Genomic DNA, 23,619 nt, shown 5'->3' with positions numbered 1-23,619 from the left:
AATTATAACTGTTTTTGGGCAGAATGCTAGACTCCCTGCCAGGATAACCTGCTGGTGAAGTAGAGCTTTGAGCACACTGTCTCATCATACTCTTGGTGCTGTTTTTGAGGCCAAGACAGGGTATTTATTTTTGAGATTTCTTTGGGTCCTAGTTAGGATGGGTCTTTCAATACAGAGGCTTAAATAAAATTGATAAATGTATGATCTAATCAATTAGAATTGGTAGACAGAGCAAGGTGAGACGTTCAGGTGAGTTTTGGAGCTGGTATTCAATTTGTTTTCCACAGGATTGATAACTGTCTCATTCTCCCCATCAATTGAGAGTTCTGTTCAATGATCACTAATTAATATCCATACTATCCAACAGTCCAGCAAAATTTCCCTCTCTTGGGGCACAGACCTGAGGCCGTTCCTCCTCTGTGGCTGATGCTGTGGCTCCGATCTGGGCCGTGTGCTCTCAGCCCTGCCACATGGAGGTCACCCTTTGCTTCCCCTCTGCCTCTCTCAGGTGATGAGTCCTACCACCTGAATCTCGCGTATTTTCCATCTATGGCTTACTCTCTCATACTTCTTCTAATGGTTTTTAACATGTATTTTTTCCTATAAATATTTCATACATAATTCTATAAATAATTCACACACTCAGCAGACTAAAGTGCCTGCTTCAGCAGAGTGCAGTGGCCCGGGTTCGATCCCCAGCATGCTGTGCCGGCCCCACCCCCAGGTGAGCTGAGAAGAAGATTGAGCCTGGGCGTGGAGCTCAATATCAGGTACCAAAACCACCCAAGATATTCCCTTGCCATCCCTGAATAAAATTCTCTTAAGTCCTAAAGGACCTGAACACTGATATTACATTACAAGGCCACTCCTGAAGAAGATACTCACAGATGCGAGATTTTATTCCAGGACCCTAGTTTCCAAAAGAAATGGCAGCTTCCTTCTTAGCTGATCTCTAGAAAAGTGGAGTCCCAGCCAGGTTGGAAGTCTTCTCTGGACTCTGGGGCTGCTGTAATGGGCTACTTTTATTGAAAGTTAGAAAAGGTTTGCCATCACTGGCCTAACAGGCGCTGTTGTTGAGGCATTAGCCTGGGTCTTCAAATCAAGGCATCTTTTTAAAAAATTACATTTGTCTCTTTGATTTCTGGCACCCCCCTCTTGAGATACTAAAGACAGCTTTCAAGACATTGTTTTTGTAATTATAACATAAATTCAAATGACATCAGGCTATAGTTTATGAGAAAAGTGATTTTTAAAGCTTATTTGAAAAAAATAGAGCTTATTTGATATTATAATGCTTTGTGTTTATCTTCATCTATGAAAGAAAATTTTATCAGAGGCCTTTATCAAATTTTTAAAATCATTAACTGTTATCACCTGATAATTATAAACATATTTACAACAAATGGAAGACTAAAAAATCAGAATTTGATTATGTATAACCCAAAAGACACTTTTAGCTTTTCTAGAACTTTAAAGAGTAAAATAAATGGAAAAGAGAAAAGAAAGGGGGAAAAATATGCTGTTATGTTGAGCTGTAGGGGACTCAGGTCAACAATTTCTGACATTGCCAGTCAAGTGGAAGACCCAATACTATTATGGGCTGCTGGACTCTTTTAGAATATTTTGCTGAGTTTACACACCTATAATATTCAAATAATGGAACTTAACAAAAAAAGGGTATACAGATGAATGTCCATTTTGTATCTGTGTATTCAAAGTGGTTAGGTAGATATATAGTTACATTCTCTTAATGAATAGAGGGATTTGTTCTAATGGTGTTTGTAAATAGGATATCAATTCCGCATCTTGTACAGCAATTAACCACTAGGAAGAATGTATGCAATGTGTTAATTATTGAAACTGTTCTACCAATTTGATTTGAAACTGTCTCATTGCTATTTGTTTATCAATAAAATTATGGGAAAAAGAAGAGAGAAAAAAAAGAGAAAAAATAGCTAAGGTAATTATACTACTAATTTCTATTGGTTTATGGAAAGGAACAGTTAATGCTAATTATTATTTTTTTTTTTTTGCCAGTTTTGCATGCCTGTATGTGGTAATATGAACAAACAATATGCAATGTAACAACCATTGTTGGTTGGTTTCCTCTTACGTTACATGGAAATTCTGTATCATTTTTAAGTTTTTTATTCTCTTTAAAATAAAAAAGGAAAATAATTACCCATTATTTTTTGTAGTTCCAAATTTCACCTGAGAAAATAATTTTCCTAGCAATTCTGGGATACATTTTTTGTGAAATTCTGCCATTACAGTAGATGAAAAGGAAAATATATAATAGCAGGTTTTTTTTTTTTTTTAATGTATGTAGTATAGGGTCTACAGGGTCTCACTATGTAGATCGAACTCATCATGATCCTCCTGTTTTCCGCCTCCCAAGTGCTGGCTGTCAAGTGCAGGCTGTCATCCCAGTGCTTGAGAGCATGAAAAACAGGGAGGATCACTATGAGTCTGATCTGTGTAGTGAGACCCTGTAGACCCTGTACTTAATACATTAAAAAAAAAAAAAAAAGCAAATGCAGCATTGTAGGAAAAACTAGGGTTATATATAATTTTAAAGTTCTTTTATTTGTGTGTGTGTTTAGTAGAGGGTCTACAAGGGCTCACTACACAGATCGGACTCGTAGTGATCCTCCTGTTTTTCAGCCTCCCAAGCACTGGGATTACACGCTTGCGCCACCACGCCCAGTCTCAGTCTCTGTCTCAGCATTCTCTGGGGGTGGGGCCACCACTGCACGCCAGGGATCGAACCTTGTCCCTTTGTCTGCCTAAGAAGTGCTTTAATCCACTGAGCTATCTGGCTCTTAAAGTTATCTAATCAATCCCTTACTGAAGTCTTAGAAACAGTAATTTTAAAATGAGGAGAAAGTAAGAGAGATAGAAAGATGACTATGGAACAATAAAATAATACTTGATTAGGTTTAAATATTAGTTCCAATAATTTGTAAAATGTATACACTTATATTTCTGTTGCACAAAATCATGAAACTGGGAATTATTTGCTGTGATCCTGCCCTTAAAAATGAGCGCTCTGTTCTGTGAGAAGTCGCGGCATGCGGTCTGCTAAGCGTAGAGTACCGGAGCTCAGGATGGCTGGCTCTGCCTGCCCAGCTCCTTGGTAGTGTGGCCTTGTGGGCCACCCTCCACCCGCCCTCCTCAGGCTCCCACAACATAAGCTGTTCCTTGTTTTGCAAATGAAAAATGTGACTGTGAACTCAGCAATTACCAGGCTTGCTCTTCAGATCCTGCTACCTCAATGTATGCCAGGCTTTGCAGAAGGTTCGTGGGTTTTCATTCTGTTTAATGAAAATTAGCTAGTTTTGCTTGTATTCGTTTGTAATTATTTTTAAATCACATGGCCTATATCAATATTTGCTAAGGGCAACTATTTAAAAGGAGCTGTTTGCTTTTACCAAATGTTTGACCGCACTAAGAATTTATAGTCTGTGCTGAGATGGGAGAGAGCCCTCCCGGTGCCCTTCAGTGACCCTTGCTGTGACCAGCTTTTAGTTTTATGGGGGAGTTCTCGTGTGTTGGCTCATTTGTGACTGGGTGGTGGATTTCCAGAGGTCTGAGAATAATACAGCCAAGAGCTGTGAAATTCGTACACTTGCTTGAAAGGCTAATGGTATAAATGTAAAGCTTCTGAACGGCTCCCTTTTAAAGGTGGCTTAACAAATGTTTGATCACTGTGCTTGTGCTCCAGTAAATGCGGAAGTAGCACTTTGGCGTCTTTCCCAAAAGCATGCTCCAAGAGGCGCGCTGCAGCGTCTCCCTCGCTCTCCTCAGCGCCCCGCACCTTGGAGTGGTGCAGCTCGTTCTGCAGATGCCCTGAAACCCTCCCCTTTGGCCTGCAGTGGGGAAGGATGGAGCTGTGCATCCAGGCGCAATCAGTGATGTAGCCGGGTTGCAGGAAACCGATGACTGTATTTCAGCAGCCCAGCAAGACGGCATTCTCCGCAGGGTTTTCTCTTTCAGCTGTTAATTTTTTGCTTTCTGTTTCCTTCTAGAGAGATGTGGATAATTTGCCCAGCCTCCAACGCCTTTTTCTCAGCTTTAACAATATATCTAGGTAAGTGGAAACTCCCAACTCGTTATTATTAGTAACCTGGTTGTGTGGCCTCTCGTGCTTTGGGCTTGTAAGTGCCCAGGGGAATTTTATCGACTTGCAGACTATAAATTTGAAAATGATAGGATGATTTCATGACAAACTTCTTTGTGGAAAAATGAAGCTCTTGTCTGTTTTAACATTTCTATTGCTCAAATAATGGGGTTAGTATCACATGTGCTTTTACTTGCTTATACTTTTAGAGCTGCTCTTTTATAATACATTTGTACTTGGAGATTTCAGCATCAATTTTGCTGCCCTTTGTTTGACATTCACTGCACCAGTCAGTTGAATTAGATTTCTTTCCCACGTTATCACCTGCAATTTGTATAGCTATTAAGCAGTTCCGATATGGCAGGCTCCATCTGGCAGTGAGCTGTGTGCTAATCAGGCCAGAGCTGCTTTTAAGTTGGTATCTACTAGAAGCAATGTCTGTCATAGATGGTGTACTAGAGTAGGTATATGTAGACATCTGATCTCCCACTATCTAAGTCATATCATCTTTATGTTGTGATAATGTCATAAACAGTGGCAATGTGGAAGATTTCAGAACTGAGGCTGAGGCCTATAATCAGACTCTGTAATGCAAAAAGCCCCTACTTCTCCCCTAATCCTTTCTTTCTTCTGCTTTTCTTCCTCCTCAGAGAGGCAGTGTTTCTTTCCTTGGCTACTTAGAACTAGGGCTTGTGACTGCCCTCAGTTCTTCAGCTTCCCTTTGAGGCTGTTCTTTCAACCTGATTTCACAATAGGATAGACATCAAGAAGGAAGTAGTTTGGAGTCCAAATCTCTTTCTGAACTCTAGCTATGTGCCTGTGCTTTTGAAAAACCAGTGGACCTTTTGTGCATTTTGTTCTACAGCTTTTTCTTCGTCTTCCCTAAGTGTTCAGCCCCATCTTCCTGTATTGTATCTCTAAAAGGTAGCGATTATCTCAAGATGATAAGACAGAGAGACATTATTGCAAAGAAAATGCCTGTAATCTTTTTTCCTTTCTGTGGAAAAGGAAAACTATTAAAGTTTTATGAAAGGATTTTCATATTCGTCTCAGTTTACACTGACTACAGCATTTTCTATCTCTTCCTCCCTTGTCTCACTAGCACTAGAAGGAATACTCAGTTTTGTTTAGGAAATCTCTCGCTTGCTTGTTTGCTTTTAAGACAGGGTCCTGCTGCATAGTTCAGGCTGTCTAGACCTAACTCACTGTATAGTCCATGCTGGTCTGGCGATTCTCCTGCCTCAGCTTCCCCAGTGTTGGGATTATAGCCATGTGCTACCTCACACGGCTTTAGCGAATTTCTACCTAAAGACAACAGCTTGTCAGAGAAGAGAAAATAAAGTTGTTTAAGGTGCTCCAAACTCTTAGATTTAAACCTGTGATAGAACTTGTTATTTGTTTTTTCTTCCTGTCCTTTTTCTGGGGAGCATTTAAAGAGATACAAGTAGGAGCATGTGGGGGCTCTGATGCTCTCAGGTCCCTAGAATACTTCAACTTCTACACTTCTAAATTTCTGGCTCTGTAGAGAGTTGGTCACAGTTTCTTCTGTGTGGGAACTCTTGAAATCTGGGAGTTTCATCCACCTTGCAAAATAAAAAGAAGATGAATGGGAGGCTGGGGTGTAGCTTGGTGGTAAAGCACTTGCCTGGCGTACATGGGCTCCAGCATCACAACACAAACAGAAATTTTAAATGTCTTTGTCAGACTTGGTGATGCACATCCATAATCCATCCCAGCTCCTTGGGAGCCTGAGGCAGAAAGATCATGAGTTTGAGGCCAGCCTGGGCTACAGAACAAGACTGCCATCTCATATCAAATGAAATGAAAAAAGATCAGAGTGATTACTATTTATCTTTTTAAAAGGCATGATTCCTTAAGAAATTGAGACAGAAATGAGTCAACAAGCTCAAGATTTTAATTTTCATGCTGATTTTTTATTTTTTGGTGGAATCAGGGATTGAACTCAGGCCCTGGTACTTGCCAGGCAAGCACATATTCTACTGAGCCATCTCCCTGGCCCCAACACCCTCTTTTTGTATACTTGCCCACAGAGATCAGAACAGTGCATTTAGTTCCATCAGTAAGTGTCTTAGTTATTTTTCTCATTGGTGAAACAAAATACCCAGCACTCAACATTAGAAGAGGAAAGGTTTATTTCAGCTCAGTTTGTAGAGGTTTCAGTCCACAGTCAGCTGGCTCCAAGGCAGGGTGGCATGGACCGGGAAACAGTCCGTGGCAAGCAGACAGGAGACAGTAAAGCAGTGGCAGCAGCAAGCCTGCTTTCTCCTGCCTTTATGTTGTATCCAGGCTCTAAGCCTGTTGGTTGTGGGCCTTCCAGTGTCCACACCCTTCATCCCAGTATCACACCGTTCATCCGTGCTCACACACCTTAACCCAGCTACCTTCACCTTCGACTATGTGAGGATTTGGGGGGCATCTAGGTAACAAGCCATAGCAGGAACATGTTGAGAGAGTGAGTGACGTATCCCATGCTATGGGTCTCAAAAGACCCAGTGTGCTTGATGAAGTGTTTCTCTGAACATTCACAGTCTAGTGAGAAAGACAACACACAGAGTTCATTATATTGTACAATGTTAGATTTAGTTAGGCGTGGAGAGACAGTTGGAGAGCAGCGGTGACTGACTACAAGTCAGCCTGAGGGAGAGAAGTGAAGGCCTTCCCAGGAGGAGATGGCGCTGGGCTGAGCTGTAAGTGAAGGCTGTTTCCTTAGGAAAGTGAAGGGTGCTTAACATACATACATACATACGTACATACATACGTACATACATACATGCGGGGACACCCTGGGCAAAGCTGGCCCAGAGGGCTCATGGTGCTAGGTCAGCCCCTGGAGAAGCTATAGGGAAATCCCAGCCTTTCCCTCTCCCTGCCTGTACTCTACCCTGGGACCCCCTTAGCCCATGTATTGATGTGGTGCTGCGAAAGTCCTTTACCTGAGGACCACTAAGAGAAACCTCGTGGTTCATGAGGGGGCCATTTATATCTAATTCATTCTCAGAGATGCTCATTCCATTGTTTAGCTCTTCAAGATTGCTGCTTGGTTATTTTTGTTTTGTTTTTCCTCTCATTATTTTCTGAGTAGTCTGTTCTAGCTTACTCATGTCTTTTTGTTTTGTTTTCTGGTTTTTAGTGACGTAACATTTTATTGGATTTCCAGAATTTACTTTCCTTCCTTGGAGTTAGTATCTGTATTTGTTATTTTAAAAAAAGAAATAAAAGTGCTTACCCTTTCTTATTCCTTTATTTCTGTGGTACTTTGGCTGGTAGCTCATTTATAAATTGGGGTATACTGGATAGTTTATTTTGTCAGTATAAGTGAAAAAATTATTATGACTGCCAATTACGAGTATGACACAGGGTCTCTGTGTGCGGAGGTTGTAGGGAAGGAGCAGGAGGGCCGCCACTTGGAGGACAAATTTCCTTTGTGATGTGCACATACAAGAGACTTGCTTTCTGGGAGTTGGGGCTCCTTGTTCATCTTGGTCCCCAAAACTTGCCTAAAACTCTGTCCTTCTCTCTCATCATTTCCAACCTGGGGATACTTGAGGAGACAGCCCATCTCCAAATGAGAGGTAGCAAGTTGTTACTTCAGTAGTGCCTGGACCACGGGCCTACGTCCACTGCAGCACTCACTGTGGCCGCTGACCTACAGACTGCTCTCCGGCTCTGCCTGGGCCACTTGCCTACGCTGTAATGCTCTCGTCCTTTACATGCTTTCAGCAGTGCATCTGCACTGATTCTGTCTACTTCATACCTTCTAGAGCTTCTCCAGCGTTCTGCTTTATCATCAGCACTGCTGGGTTTCCAGTACTGCTGTGGATATTTTTGTACTTTTTTGTTCCATTGTTCAAAGGGCATTTGCGAGAATAGCGAAGCTAGAGTCTGTGCACAGGGAGCCACGCCCAGAGGTGTCTTCCCCTCAGCTGATTTCCTCAGATTCTTGTGTATGAAGATATCCCAGAAGCTTAAAAAATTCAGAGTCTCTGGTTCACCACCAGATTATCTGCTCCGGTAGATTTCCATTGGGCCAGAGATCTGTATTTTATTAAAATTTTTCAGAAGGTTCTGATGTGCATTCAGTGCTAGATTTGGGAAGTACTAGTTAGGTGGCCTCAAAATGATACTATTAAATTAGAGATCATGCAGCATTAGATTTCATGCAAAATTCCCCCTAATCCTTTATAAGGAAAAACTTTAAGCAAAAATTTTTGTTCAAGATAAATTCTTGCTACCTTCAGGACGAGGTACTCATATGATCTGAAGCCAAAACTGAGGTTCACTTCTAGTGAGACAGTTATAGAATAATTCTGCTATTTATTATCAGATTAAGCTATAACTGATTCATCTCCACTTTCATTCTCCAGTGTGGAAAGTTTGTTTTATATTTACAGGTTTGTTTTGTTTTTAGAAGAAAAGAAAGAAGGCACTCATAATTCTAGGCTTTGATCACCTAGAAGGCAATGATTGTTTTTGTTTCTAGCACAGAGGGGAAAGTGCTTTCGCTGGGAAGGGAATCATGAACTAGTCAAGGTGACCTAGGTCACCAGCTTAGGGACCTAGGTCGCATATATATTTTTTTTAAATTGTGAAATATACATCATATTAAATTCCAATCTTAACTGTTTTTAAAGTGTCCAGTTCTGTGCTGTTAGTGCAATTGCGTTGTTGTACAAGCCAGTCTCCAGAACTTTTTCATTTTGTAAAACTAAATCATGCCCATGAAACAAGTCTCCACTGTCTGCTCCCCCACGGCCCCCAATAACCACCTTTCTTCTGTCTCTGTGAGATTGATTTCTCCAGATCCCTTACAAGAGGGGGATCCTACAGTATTATCTTTTTGTGCCTGGCATATTTCTCTCAGCATAATGTAATCAGGGTCCATCTGTGTTGTAGCACAGTCAGAATTTCCTTCCTTTTTATAGCTGAATATTCAAATTATTTCTGAGGTAATGCAGAATAGCCTCAAAGAAGAAGCTTGGAGAAAGAGCCATACCTACCTTTCCACTCATACTACCTTCCCATACTGCTGTAAACTCCTGTCCCAGTGAACTCCCCTAATTTCATGCTTCTTCATTCTTACTATTTACCTTGGTCTCTGGCAGCAGTAACATTCTCCCACCCTTTCAAGGGATCTTAGACCTTAATATGCCGAAGAATCATCGACTAAAACACATCTTTCTGGGTCTGGCCTCCCATGGATTATATTTTACTAGTTTTAAGTCTAACTCCGGAATTGGGGTGTTTAGTAAGTAACATAGCTGGACTGGTCTGTGTTTCTAAACGTTAGTTAAAAAATACCAAAAGAGATCCTAAAGTCAACTTAGTGGTATGAGACCAGCAAAATGATAGTAGAATAGAAAATATCAATGATTGTAATATATTGTAAGAGTAAATATTATTTCATTAAAGTTTTCTGCTTTGAATTGTTTGTATTTTCTGTGCATGAGTTTGTAGGGGTATTCTTTTACAGTAGACATGTATGTACTGGATTCCAATACAAATATATTCCTTACTGTGAGTTAGATTTTTAAAATTTGAAAAATACACTGGGCTGTGGCAGTATGCTCTTGTAGCTCCCCATAATCCCACTATTATTGTGGTGTTAATAGTTACCGTACTTTCTCTTTCTCTTGTCCCCCTGCTAGACTGCAGACCCGATGGCCCCTCGTGTCTCCCTTCTTCCCTTAGAAAGACGGTGCTATTTGGACTCAGCCCTCTGTTTCTAATGTCATTGGAACCTCTCAGTTTCCCTTTTGTTCTCTGAAGATGCAGTGCCACTAAAAGTCTCTGATGACTTACATTAGTAATTACAGGGGAATGTGCCTGCACTGCTCACGCGCCTGCAGCACCGAGCATACAAGTACTCTTAGGGAAGCTAGTGCAGGTGTTTTGGATTTAATTCCTCTGACACAGAGAGATTTTCCTATGTGGCCTGAGCACTTTTTTATTGGGTCTTCCTTTGTGCTGTTGAAAGGTCATCCGGACCATCCAGTGCCTGGACCTGTGAAGTTTAAGATTATTACCCATCCAAGATCTCCCAGCAGTTGTTTCAGGCTCCAGCTCAGTTTATTGATTTCCTGCTAAGACTCTTGCCCAGACATCTACGTAGGAGAAAAAAAATATCTATAGCAGTTACACCTTTGAGTTATGCAGTGGTGAGTATCACAGTTGTGGTAGTAGGTGTGCTCTGCCCCCGGCACAGGCAGTAAGGAGCTAGAGTACCTGGAGGAGATCTATAGGGAAAGATACAACCAGCAAAACACGTTATTACATGTGCACTGGAGTGTCAAAACCCTGTCACCGATGGGCTACTCCTTTAGGCCACATGGCCCCTCGTGTCTCCCTTCTTCCCTTAGAAAGACAGTGCTATTTGGACTCAGCCCTCTGTTTATAATGTCATTGGAACTTCTCAGTTTCCCTTTTGTTCTCTGAAGATGCAGTGCCACTAAAAGTCTTTAATGACTTACATTAGTGATTATAGTATGGTGAAGGTCGCTGAACCACGAGCTTTTGGGTGTGTCTTTTTAGCTTTTCCCTCATTACCACTCTCCAGGGCAGGGTTATCTTCCAAGGTCTTTCCAACATTTTACTGAAATTGGTTCATTACTGTATCAGAAATTCATTTTTCTTGCTTTGCTCAAGCTGTGCTTCAATTAGTCAAATCATTCTGTAGAGTTCTGTAGCCAGAGAAGAACCAATTTCTGTGTAGGGAACCTGGAGAACCTCGGACTGCCCTGTAGGTGCCGCCTTTGGTACTCATTGGTATTCCAAGGAGGAGCTGTTTCATTGACCTGCAAGAATATATTCTTGGTGTGAGATTGGATTGATCCCTAGTGTGTTCCAAGAGTTGAGACAGAGGGCTTCACCCTTCCAGGACAGAAAGCATCACTTAGGCCATGTTGGCTTAGAAGAAACTCATTTGCCAGTGGATGCATCTTGGATCATGATGAATGAAATCAATCAGATACACATAGTTTCTCTTAGATGAGAAACTCAGAATAGAAGGAGCAAAATGAAAGGCAGCATAGGAAAAAGGGAGATAGAACTTTTAGAACCTTTATAAAAGAAAAGGAGACTGAGAGACGGAGGGAAGGTGGTGAAGAAAAGAATTAAGATATGTTATGTGCAGGTATCAGTTTCACATGAGGAATGTAGTCATTATATGCTGGGAGCATGTACCACAATTTTTAAAAAACTGAAAAAAAATTCATTTCTGCAGTTTCTCTCATCAGGGATACTGTGCAGAGGCCTTCACTTTCCCTGTGTGGTGCCAGGTAACAGGCGCTGTAACCAGAACACTGTGGATCTTCTTACTAACAGTAGAGAAATCGACTATCAGAGAAAATCAGCTCTTGACAGGCCTTTTTTTGTCTGCAAAGAACAGTTAAATTTGAGAAATGACTGCACACTTATAGCAGAAATGTCATTATCAGCCCCACCCACCTCCTGTAGAGGAGCGCACCTACTGGTGGATGTGTGATTCACCACTAGACAAACACTGAACTGCATTTTTCCTAATGTGCTGGACATTACCCAGAGAAGACCCATTGAAACAAGTTTAAAAAATGGGGTAATTGTTTCTTGTCCATTGCTGTTCTGCTTTTTTCCTGTGAACAAAATCCCCCAAGTATGGGTGGGCAGGTCGGCCAAGAGAACGCAGCTCTAGCTTTTGAATTCTTTTAGATAGAAAATAGGTGTAAAACTATAGCCACAACTAATAATAGATTGATTCTATCACTTCAGAAATACAGACTTTGAAGATAATTTGCTTTTATCATTTTTAGAGTTGACACAATTATTGGATTAAAATCTATTTAATTTAAAACCTACAACTTTTCCTAAGATTATTTTTATGTAATCCTCTACTGTATTCTTATTTCAGTATTACTTTCTGACAGTGCAGATTTTCCCTTGAAGATCAAAAGTAGAAATGATTTAAAAATACCACAAAACTTTACAATATTTGAGCCAACTTCATTCCTTCATTGTTTTTAGGATATTCATTTTTAAAAAGTTTTCATACTCTGACTATAGTACTTTGCACTCTAATATAAAATTTTCATTTTCATATACTAAATTAAGAACTATGCTACTTAAACATTCTTCAGAGGTAAAAGAACTGTGAATGACAGTAATTCACATAGATCTTTGTAAGATTATCTTATAAATCTTTCTGTGGATAAATGAACATTAGAAATCAATTTCTTTATATGCCTTATACATCTGTACAGTTGTATACAATTATACATTCTATAGATGTGTGCTTTGAGCTAGCATTTTGAAGTGAATAGAATGCAGTTGTGTTATGCAGTATCTCCTAACTTACTAAATTGCATGTGGATAGGCTGCCAAGAGACAATTACTTAGGTGGCGTGAATGGAGGTGAGAGGGCTGCATTCAGGGCTGTTGTCGGGGAGCAGCTGGAAGCTAGGCACTGACTGTCCAGTCGAAGCTGGGGCAGAGGTCTTGTCGGATATTGGAAAGTCGAGTAGGTGGCTTTGTGGCGCACCTACTTAGGCAACATTTCTCCCAGTGTTTTCCAACTCATCCAAGGTTTTCCCCATTTTTATGTTTTTTACTCATTGTCCCAATAAACACTGGAACAGAGTTTTCTGAAGACAGATTTGTAAGCCCGTGGTTTATCGAGGAGTCAGAGGTCACAGAACAGACAGTGATAATAGACGAAGATATACCTGCTCAGTGTATTGTCCTCTTCTTGTCTCTCAGCAGCCATATAGTCATTTAAAGTATTAAACCTGTAGGTACAAGAATACACACAGGGCTGAGGAGATAGCTCAGCAGTCTAAGCGCCTGCCTGGCAAACACAAGGACCCGGCTTCAATCCCTGGCACTGCACGCTGCGCTAGCACAGACCGTGCTGGCCCCTGAAACTGGACGTGGTGGCGCACACCTGTAATCCCAGAGCTGGGGAGGCTGAGACAGGAGGATCACTATGAGGCCGAGCTGTGTAGCGAGACCCTGTACCAAATCAATCAATTAATGATTAAATTTTTTAAAAATACATGCGAATGCTACCATGAGTTTCCTTTATGGCATTATGAAGTAGGAAGTGATACCATATGTGTTTCCCAATTTCTCATTATAAGATGCTGTTGAACTTAATCTTTCTCAGATTACATTGCATTCGGTTCCAAAATTGTTTTTCTTTAGTGGATATTACTGGAGAGTTTTTTCCACCTATACTTTCTCTGTCAACACACACACACACACACACACACACACACACACACACACAAATTACCTTTGCACTCAAAAATGAAACTTTAAAATTACAACGAAGTTTCTCGAAATTTTTCTGTGAGTTCAAAATTGCGCGCGCGCGTGTGTGTGTGTGTGTCCATGCATTTCTCAAAAGAAATCTTCTGGAACTAAAATTAAACTAGGGCCCTGGGAGCAGGCGGTTAGCGCTTCTTGTCTCAGTCTGGGTTCACACGTGCACAGCTGGGAGGCTGATAGCTATTCATGGCAACAAACTATTACTTCCAAGCAAAAGCATTGTATTAAAGGTCCTTTGGGGTTTTGTTAATGTGAAAGTTCCAGAAATTACAGGAGAAATTTTGTTGCATATTACTAAGTGGATATGCTTATAATTAAATACTGGTTGGTTGTATTAGATCAGAAGCAAAGAAAGATTATAAATTGAGACCAATATGTATTTTATGATTTCTCTTTTATTTTGTTCTACAAGTGTGTATGTGTTGCCGAAGCGAGCACAACTTTTTTTTTTGGTGGAACCGTGGATTGAACTCAGGCCCTTGTGCTTGCCAGGGAAGTGCTTATTCTACTGAGCCATCTCCCTGGCCCTGTTCTCCAAGTGTAATAAATTGAGTATATACCGGAAACAAACTTAAGTATATATAGGTGAAATCTAACTGTATTTAGAAATAAACTAAAGATTTGTAAGTAGTGCTATTTGTACTTATAGAAATACAGAAGGGATTTTGAAATAGTGTATATTAAAAGTACAAAATATAATGAACATTCTGATTTACCATAAAGGAAAATGAACAAGAGCAAAATTTTGAAGTGACCAAATTGGTCATTGAATTTCAGGAAGCAAGCAAGTTCACAAGAGCTTTAAATATAAAATACTTCTGTCTTCAGAACTTTGAAGTTTGATCTATTGGAGGAACTTTGTTTATCCTTCTTGATCAAAATTCAAGCCCCCAACAGAGATTTCCTTCATCTACTATCACAGGCTCCAAAGAGGACATGGGGGCCTCAACTCATCGCTCACGCCAGGGGGATAGGTGACACTGAGCTGTGCTACAGGAACGAAGGCTGTAAGACACAGCAGCAATGAACTTGGAAAGGCTTATTAGGACCAAAGCAGCGCGCACCCCGAGGGCAGCGCAGGTGTGCATGGCACGTGGCCGGGGATCTGATGGGTGACCTAGGACGCCATCCTAAGCCTGTGGGGACCTGGGTGACGGGCAAGGCTCAACCGCAAACACGTGCGTGTGTGTAAAGTCCACAGCTTCCACCCACCTCATGGTGCTTCCTCTTTGGGGGTGGAGGTCTGCAGGAGGAGGAACCCAGGCAGCTCGCAGGTGAAACGCCCGGGCCAATTTACAGGCCAGCTGAACCTGAAGTACTGCTTGGCATTTTTTTGTTTGTCTGTTTAAAGTGCATCCTGGAAGTGAAAGGGCCTTGTCACTTTTGTGTCTGGAAGCTGCATTTTTCTTAGATGTACATTTTTAAAATGGTACTTTTCCTTGTCTCCTTTCTACCTATCTTTACTTGTTCTATCCTGGCCCCTCTGCTACCTTTATAACACCTCATAGTGCATGGTAATATGTGCTTTAAATGTGTTCAAGTGGGCTTTATTCAACTTATCATAGTAGTTGGTACAGCTGGCACAGAGTAAATACATAAATTTTTTTGTTTTATTAATGAACAAATTCAGAGAAATTTTAAATCTGATATTATCCAGTATTCATAGAGAATTTTAACAGCCTTATACAGCAGATTACCAGGGCTGTGGATATAGCTCGGTGGCACAGTGCCTTGCCTGGCAAGTGTGAGGTCATGAGTTTAATTCTCAGTATAAGAAAAAAATTATGCTTTTTTTTTTTTTTCCAGATTATCTTATTTAGTTTTTTAAGAATTCCATTTGCGGCTATTTCAACATGGCCATCCCTTGGGATGTAAATCTACTAAAAAGTAAATAAGACAAAGAAGTCAATTTAAGAATCTTTTCCAATTAAGTTGGATTATTATTAACAACTGTCACAAGATTGTTAAACCCAAGGCTTTCTTCAATGGTTTGCATTCAATAGCATACTTTCTGAACACTTTTCTTTCTTTCTTTTTGGTGGTACTAGGGATTGAACTCAGAACCTTGTGCTTGCCAGGCAAGCACTTGTTCCACTGAGCTATTTCCCTGGTCCACCTTTCTGAACACTTGAACAGATTTTAAGTTCCTTCTTAAAGAAGAACTAAGACCTTCATTCAGAGGGTGGTACCAAAATTATCTGATACAAAGATAGATTAGCCCTTTGTTCGTGTAAAAATGTTTGTTTTTATGCTATATATATATATTATCTTGATCTTGGGACTTATTGCAGTTTTTAAGTTTGTTTTTTTTTTAAATCAACTTTGGAAGATCTAGAGTGATACTCATGCTAGCGCTAGAATATCCTTTGGAATGTAAACAAATAGCTCTGGATTTTATTACCTTTGGAATGTAAACATACAGCTCTGGGAAATAAATTTCTATATCACTTTGAACATCTGTCCTTTTAATCAGCCTTTAACTCAGGTGCCAATTTTCTTTTTAAAACAATTTAAAATTTAAATTTATGTATCCAGTACAGGGTCTCACTATGCAGCTCACACAGCATGTGGCGCCGGGATCGAACCTGTTCTTGCGTGTGCAGGCAGACATTTGGGGTGCTGAGCTATCTCTGCGGCCCCTAGGTGCCAATTTCTTTTGCTCAGAAAGCCCTTACTGGACAGAAGCATGAAGATGCTCATGTTGCTGCCTGGCCTTTCATGGACCTCCAATGTGTGCATAATAATCTAGGTGTTCAGGGGATCTCTGCACCCCAGTTGGGATTCCATTGTTTCCCAGTTCCGTGTGGCTTGTAGAAACTCCTCTCATCATACAAGCACCCAGTAGTTGTATTTTGTGAGGCTCTGTACATCTCGCCCTGCTCATCATGCTGATTTTTAGCCAAGTGCTCAAGAGTTCGTTCTCTGTACTGCTCCCTCCTCTCCACTCCTCATCACCACAGTCACCATCACTCCCTGACCCAAGCTCTGGCCTCAGTTTCATCTACCCAGTGAGAACCCTGTGCTACCTCAGAGCTACACCCTGTGCTGGGATCTGGAATGTACCCACAGCAGACAGCCAAGAGAAGTGTGACCTTTCTGCTTCTCTTCTTTCAAGGGTCCCAGCCCATGCTGTCCGTTGTTCAGTGCAAGTGTCATATGTTTTGTCACTTCCATAGTTGTTTACACTGGGAGCCATCTCATACCATCATGGCTGAAGATGAATGAATGGTTTTTTGTTTTTTTTTTTTTTTTTTTTCCGGTATCAGGGATTGAACTCAGGACCCTGTGCTTGCCAGGCAGGTGCTTATTCTACTGAGCTATCTCCCGGCCCCTAAGTTGGAACTTTTATCCACTGCGATTTCTAATTGTCATGGTTACATGTCATCTTTTTATTTACCTGTCTGTACTTAAATCAATAATACCTTATTTGTTTATTGAAGAAATAATGATTTAATCTCATTCTTCATCAGTAGACTAGCTTTTCTACCAAAACCTTTCCTCAGATTGAAAACGAGCAGTTCAGAAATGGCCTAAACAGCTATTCTTTAGATTATTTGAACTCCCCTCAAATATTATGTTATTTGACTAAAGACCCCATGCTTTCATTTTCATTACTTTATTTCCCTGCAGAAATGCCTTTAAAACTTCTATTCCATATATTTTAATCCTTATTGAAGAGATTGAGGCAACAACTAACTAAATTAGAAACCATGATAGTAAAGGATCATGTTGTTCTCAAAAGAAAAATCATCTTTCTTATTCCTGAGGGAACAATGAATGTAACATAAAAGCTATGTTAGAGTATATGAGAATAAGTTTATAAGGGCTGTGTATGTCTTTTTTGTTTTGTTTTTGGTGCTGAGGACCAAACACAGGGCTTCCAGCTTGCTAGACAGGCGTTCTAGTGCTGAGCCAAATCCCTAGCCCCATGTCTGTGTATTTCTGTAGACACTGCTGACTTGATGTTCGAAGGAAGAGTGGTAGCCAATATCCCCTTTCTCTTCTGCTCCAAAGTTTGAATCAATTGAAAAAAATCAGATAAGTAGAGTTTAAAATAGCGGAATGCAGGTCTGATGTGCGCCTACGTAGGACTTCCCACTGCCTCTTTCCCGAATCAGCGCTTTCGCTCACTGTCCCTGGTAGAGGAACTGGAAGGCAGAGCTGCCTCTGTGCAGGGGCTTGGGATGAATGGGCGCGCCTCCTGGAGACCTGGTGAGATGGCTGAGCAGGAAGCAGGCGCGCCGGGGAGTGCCGCAGCTTTCTCCTGCTCTTCCCAGGGAGACAGCGCTTCTCCCTTCCTGGGGTTTTCACGTTTAACTTTTAGTTTTAGAGATAATTGTATGGACTGTTGAAACTTAGCACTACCAGGTAGGAAAATATTGTCCGATCATAAAGGGCACACATGAGTTCTTTTCTGTTTTTCTTTCTTTCTTAATAATTTATTTTATTTTATTTATTTATTTATTTATTTATTTATTTATTTGTGCCAGGGATTGAAGTCAGGACCTTGTGCTTGCCAGGCAGGCACTTAAGCTGCTAAGCTATCTCCCTGGCCCCCCACTTACCCACTTACTCTTTCTTTCTGTCTTTCTGTCTTTCTTGCCATATACATAAAAGGAAAGGAGTTGGAGTTCTCTATAAATGAGAATAATTCTGGATTTTTGCACTGAAAGGAAGTAAAGCAAGCTTGTTTATCCTTTGTGTATTTGAAGATATCATAGTGAATTAATTAAGGGTCATTCTTAGTAATTTAAGAATATCTTTTTTTAAATAAAAAATTGTATTTCCTTAGAAGCATTCAGAATGTCAACAAAACAGTTGCAACTTTTTTTTTTTTTTGCAATTACAGAGTGGTATTCAGTTAACAGAACAACAATTATTTCATATAAGCTGCATCAGAGACAACTGAAGATGAAAAACTACCGTCCCCATATATAACTAATTTGTGCTGTGCACCAACAAGAACCTGCTTTAAATTTCCATGCCAATTTACAACCCCCATACTGTACCAGGCAAGGTTAGTGGCTACTGAAAATACCACCAGGACAGGGCTGTCTAAAGACACATTCGGTAGTGTGTGAACTATACAAAAAAAGGCTCTGTACAGTTTAAAAACAAATCTTACACAGCCTTACACTTCAATTTTTTTTCTTCAAAAGAAGTGAGTTGTATACAGGGGGGTTAAATGCTTTATAGACAAGAAAAAAAAACTGTGTTAGAACCAATTTATTCATCATCATCCTCTTCTTCATCCTCCTCATCCTCTTCATCTTCTTCCCCTCTTCATCCTCATCTTCCTTCTTTTCCATCTTTTTCTTGCTTTTTTCAGCCTTGACGACTCCCTTTGTTGCTGCATCAGGCTTTCCGTTACCCTGGTAGGCAGCGATGCCCTTTTCACACTTTTCCTTCAGCTTGGCAGCCTTCTTCTCATTTGGCTGCTTGTCGTCTGCTGCAGTATTATTTTCACATTTCTCCAAGTTTTTTTGTGACATCACCAATGGAGGTTCCAACATCCAACATCGCCAGGGTGTTCTCCTTTGATTTTGGGGTGATACTCAGAACAGAACAAGAAGAAGGTCGAAGGAGGCCTCTTGGGCTCTTTGGGATCCTTGAGCTTTTTTGTTTCTCTTTAAGGAGGAATACAAGTTTTCATTTCTCTTTCATAACAAGCCATGTCCGCTTTTTCTATGTCTTCAAATTTTCCTTTCTGTTTAGCAGACATGGTCTTTCACCCCTCTGAGCACTTCGTAGAAAACTCTGAGAAGTTAACGGAAGCATCTGGGTGCTTCTTCTTGTGCGCTCTCGGCAAGTTCGCACAAAGAATGCGTAGGATGACATCTTGCCTCTCGGCTTCTGAGGCTCTCCTTTGCCCATGTGTACTTGTTTCCCGCAGCGAGGTACAGAGTCGCCCCGTGCCCGTCCGGCTCTCACTTGCCCCGGCGCTGTCTCTGTGGAGCTCGATGTACTGCAATGGCTGTCAGAGCGGGAGCCAGACGCAGCCTCCTCACTCTCTCTGCTCTGTAACCAAGAATATCTTCAAAGGTAATTCAAAGCTGTCCTCTAGTGTCTAGGTTGTGTGTATGTGTATTTAAAAGGTTTTGATTGACAAATGAAAATAATATTTATCTGTGGTGTACAACAAGGTGGTTTGATATATGCATACATTGTGGAATCTCTAAATCAAGCTAACATACCTATTACCTCATGTGCATATCTTTTTGTGTAGTAAGAACTTCTAAAATCTACACTTCTGGCAGTTTTCAAGTATGTGATAGTTTATTAGTATCAGATATAATCTCCATGCTGCACATTAGATTTCTTGAAATTATCCTTCCTGTCTAATTAGCCTTTTTTCTCTTTGACCAACACTTCCCTGATCACCTTCCTTCTATGCCTCAGCTCCTGTGACCACCACTGTAGTCTGCTTCTGTGAGTCCAACTTTCTAGAGTCTCTGTGTAAGCGAGATCACATGGTATATACCTTTCTAAGCCTGAATCATTTCACTTAGCATAATGAGTTATCCTTGTTGTCACAAAGAACAAGATTGCCTTCTGTTTTAAGGCTGCTGAGTAGTGTTAGGTTTTGTCACATTGGCAGCATCCATTCATCTTCAGCAGACACTTAGGTGGCCCCCATATGTTGGCTGTTTGTACAGTGCTGCAGGGAACATGGGAGGCGGATGTCTTTTTGGTATTTTGGTTTCTTGAGATAGATACAAAGGGGATTTCGGGGCCATATAATAGTTCTGACTTTTTGAGGAATTTCTATACTGTCCCTCCTTCCTTTCTTCTTCTGTCTCCTTTCCTCCCTTCCTCCCTGCCCCTTTCTTTGTCCTGACCTTTTTTTTTCTTCCTCCCTCCCTCCCCCTTTCTTTGTCCTGACCTTTTTTTTTCTCCCTCCCTCCCTCCCCCTTTCTTTGTCCTGACCTTTTTTTTTCCTTCCTCCCTCCCTCCCTGCCTCCCCTCTCTCTCTCCCTTCTAATACTGGAAATTAAACTTAGGGCCACAACCCTAGCTTCTCTGTCTCTGTCTCTGTCTCTGTCTCTGTCTCTGCCTCTGCCTCTGCCTCTGCCTCTGCCTCTGCCTCTGCCTCTGCCTCCGTCTCTCTCTTTAGACAAGCTCTCCCTAAGTTCCTGGGCTAGGCTTGAATTGGTTAATCTTCTGCTTCAGTCTCACACAGTGCTAGGATTGTAGGTGTGCAGCATCTCATCCAGCTGATGCTGTTTTCCATACTCGTTGTACTAATTTACATTCTCACCAATTTAACATACAATGGTTCTCTTTTCTCCACATCCTTGCCAACACCTACCTCTTCTTTTTGGTAATAGCCATCCTAATAGAGGTGAGATAGTATCTTCATTGTGGTTTTAATTTGTATTTCCTTGACAATTCCTGTTGGCCATCTGTATACATTCCTTTTAGAAATGTCTAATCAGGTTCTTTTTTTCATAAAACTTACTTCTGATCACTTAAAAAGAAATTGTCAAGATCAGTGTAGACCTGCCCATTAAAAGAAAATGGTTTTTAGTTTAAGAATCTTTGGGGAGGCACTGAGTATCTGCCAGTAACATTAGTTATTTTTTTCTGCCATTTCTTTGGTCTTGGCTTGGGAACTTGCTACTATATTTTGCATTTTGGGGATGTTGGTTGGTCACTCTCAAAAATGTCCACTTCAGGGATCATAAGAGGGACCAGCAGTTTTTCATGGTTGGGTGTGTCACTGGCTAGCATAGGTCTTTCACCACACGAAAGATGGAAATGAGGCATGGGCTAGTTTCCCACCCGCTTCTCCATTGCTGGTGACCATCATTGTTGTTTATCCATTTTTCTGGGGCCTTCCATTGACCACCACGACATTACCAATTGGCTGAGTGTTCTTTTATTCAATTTGTATAGAAATGACAAATAGGCAGAGCGCAGCTTTTAGGGTAATAGTGCTGCCTTAAATATTAGCAGCTGTCAGCTCTTGGTGTCGCAGTCCTTACCACGCCCATGCAGCTCATGCACCAGGGACCCCCAGGGACCCCTCTGGCTATCAGAGGTGGCAGCTTCCAGCACTTCACCCTTGCTCTCCATTGTTCCTGGGCTGACAGCCACCTCCTCTGTTACCAGCCCCTGCTGCTGGCTCTTTTCAGTGCAAACGGCTTTGATTTTGCCAGCTTTTAGTGTGCCAGCTTAGCACGCATTGCTTGCCATAGGAATCATCAGTAAATAAAAGTGTGCCGGCTAACAGAGGCTTTGTTGGGACTTCCACTCCCCAAGGATGTGGAAGGTCTTTATATAGAAGACAAAGCTGGGCTCACCCATGCACAGTGTACTCAAGGGCAGAGGAAGGGCTCCGTCGTGGCTCGCGTCTAGATGTCCCCCCAGAGTCCCATGCAGTCACGAGTGGGGTTTTTCAGAGTTGGCCAGATCCAGGGTGTGGGATGCTGGGATCCAGGGTGCCACAGGGAGACTAAGGGTGCGAGTGTTATCTGGCCTGAGGGTGGGTAGAAGATGAGCTATAAGGGACAGAAAGAAAAGTATGTTGCTTGTGGCTTGCTTTTGCTGTCTCCTGGCTGCCATGAGCTGTTCATCCTCTGTCATCTCCCTCTGCTGTGTGTTACTTACCTTGGAGCCAGCTGACTATGGACAGAGACCTGTGCGAACTGTGAACCAAGTAAACCTCTCCCCCTCTCACTCTGGGTGCCTGGTGTTTTGCCTGAGCAATGAGAAGAGTAACTAAGCAGGCTCCTCACAGACCTGACTGAGGATGGGGGGGCTGTGCAGAGGTACCCCGAGGGGCCCAAGGTGGGGTTCTCTGCTGTGGAGCGGTGATTAAAGCTTGCTGCAGCCAGAGCAGACGTCTCTCCAAGTGGCCAAGGGGAACATGATGGAGCCGCAGCCAGCTGGGAGTGCTTGGGGCAGCTGCAGAAGAAAGAAAAAGGCAAAAGTACCTCTAAAGGACGCCGAGCCTTCCTTCTCTCTCTAGGTGGGCTTGGACATAGGTTTGGGTCTGAGGGATATCTACAGACATTTTACTTGATTGTAGCAGTGGTAACTAGGTGACCCTCCTCCTTTACAACCCTTGCCACTTAATTTTTTTCAGTTGATTATTAAAGAAGTGATTTCATGTAAAACACCAAATATAATGTGTAGAGAGTGACAGATTAGATACATGACTTTTGTTTTCTGTGACCGTATCATCTAATCCTCACAGAGAACATACAAAGCCACCCAGTGACAGAAACAGAAAACAAACTCTGCCACTTGTAGAAAAAAAACGCAGCAGCCTCATAACCACAGCCTGTCGCGTAGCCGCGCTGGTCTCAAGCCCTTCGCGCGAGAGCTCTGGTGGAAAGTTTCCGAAAGGGCCTCACCTTCAGAACTGCACTGCTGGCCAGCGGCATTAGCAGCACTAGGAGACCTTTGCAAGCACCCAGTCTCCAGCGCCACCCTAGGCCTACTGAGGGTCACTTTTTAGTTTCTTTCTTTTAATAAGTGTATGTTTCTGATGCATAATAATTATATTCATCTTTGGGAAGTGGTGTATATATATCACGTCCTAATCATTTTTAAAACATTCCCAAATAATTCAAGTGCACAGGATAGTCTGAGAAGGACTGATTTGGAGCATTTGATTGCACTGAATTAGTCTACGGCTGGAGCACCTCGAACAGGCCTGGTCTCGACTGATTGTGCTTAATTAGGTCAGGGGCCCAGTCGGAGTGCATCCCGCTGGCCAGGGACACACAGGGCACAGGGACTGTTCAGTCCTGGGCATCTGTTCCTTTAGGACCTTGTGATAGGTTTACTATAGGAAAGAAGGGTTCTGTTACCAAGGAAGGGAAGGCGGGCAGGCCTTCCTACTTCAAGCCTTCCTACACTCCCAAAGCCATCTGTCTGCCTGACCTAGATATCAGAATGTCCCCCTTCCTCCACAGCACGGTTCTCCATGCTCTTTGCAGTGTCTCATCTTTCAAATGCATTTAAATGTGTAAAAAATAAGCAGCCTGAGTGTCACTTCACCTCATCGCGCACTTGCTAAAGCACGTTTGCTTCACCCACAGCATTTTATTCTATCTCTAAGGCATTTGTGTTGCAGTTCTACCCCTCTCCCTCTCCATCTATCTATCTATCTATCTATCTATCTATCTATCTATCTATCTATCTATCTAGTATCTTTTTGGGCTGGCCAGATA

At 41.7% G+C, this 23,619-nt stretch overlaps 1 protein-coding gene across 3 annotated transcripts in view; it reads left to right on the top strand.

The window, feature by feature from the left end:
* Positions 1-23,619, top strand: part of Lrrc49 (leucine rich repeat containing 49) — a 157,242-nt gene that overhangs the window by 50,216 nt on the left and 83,407 nt on the right. For all 3 annotated transcript variants that reach the window (XM_023712689.1, XM_004628769.2, XM_004628770.2), the window contains one exon: positions 4,029-4,090. In XM_023712689.1, coding sequence (XP_023568457.1) covers positions 4,029-4,090 — 62 coding nt within the window. The remainder of the gene's footprint in view (positions 1-4,028; positions 4,091-23,619) is intronic.

The sequence above is a fragment of the Octodon degus genome, unplaced genomic scaffold, assembly GCF_000260255.1.
Source record: "Octodon degus isolate 3935 unplaced genomic scaffold, OctDeg1.0 scaffold00026, whole genome shotgun sequence".
NCBI classification, from domain to species: Eukaryota; Metazoa; Chordata; class Mammalia; order Rodentia; family Octodontidae; genus Octodon; species Octodon degus.
This window is presented reverse-complemented; position numbering and strand designations above follow the sequence as displayed.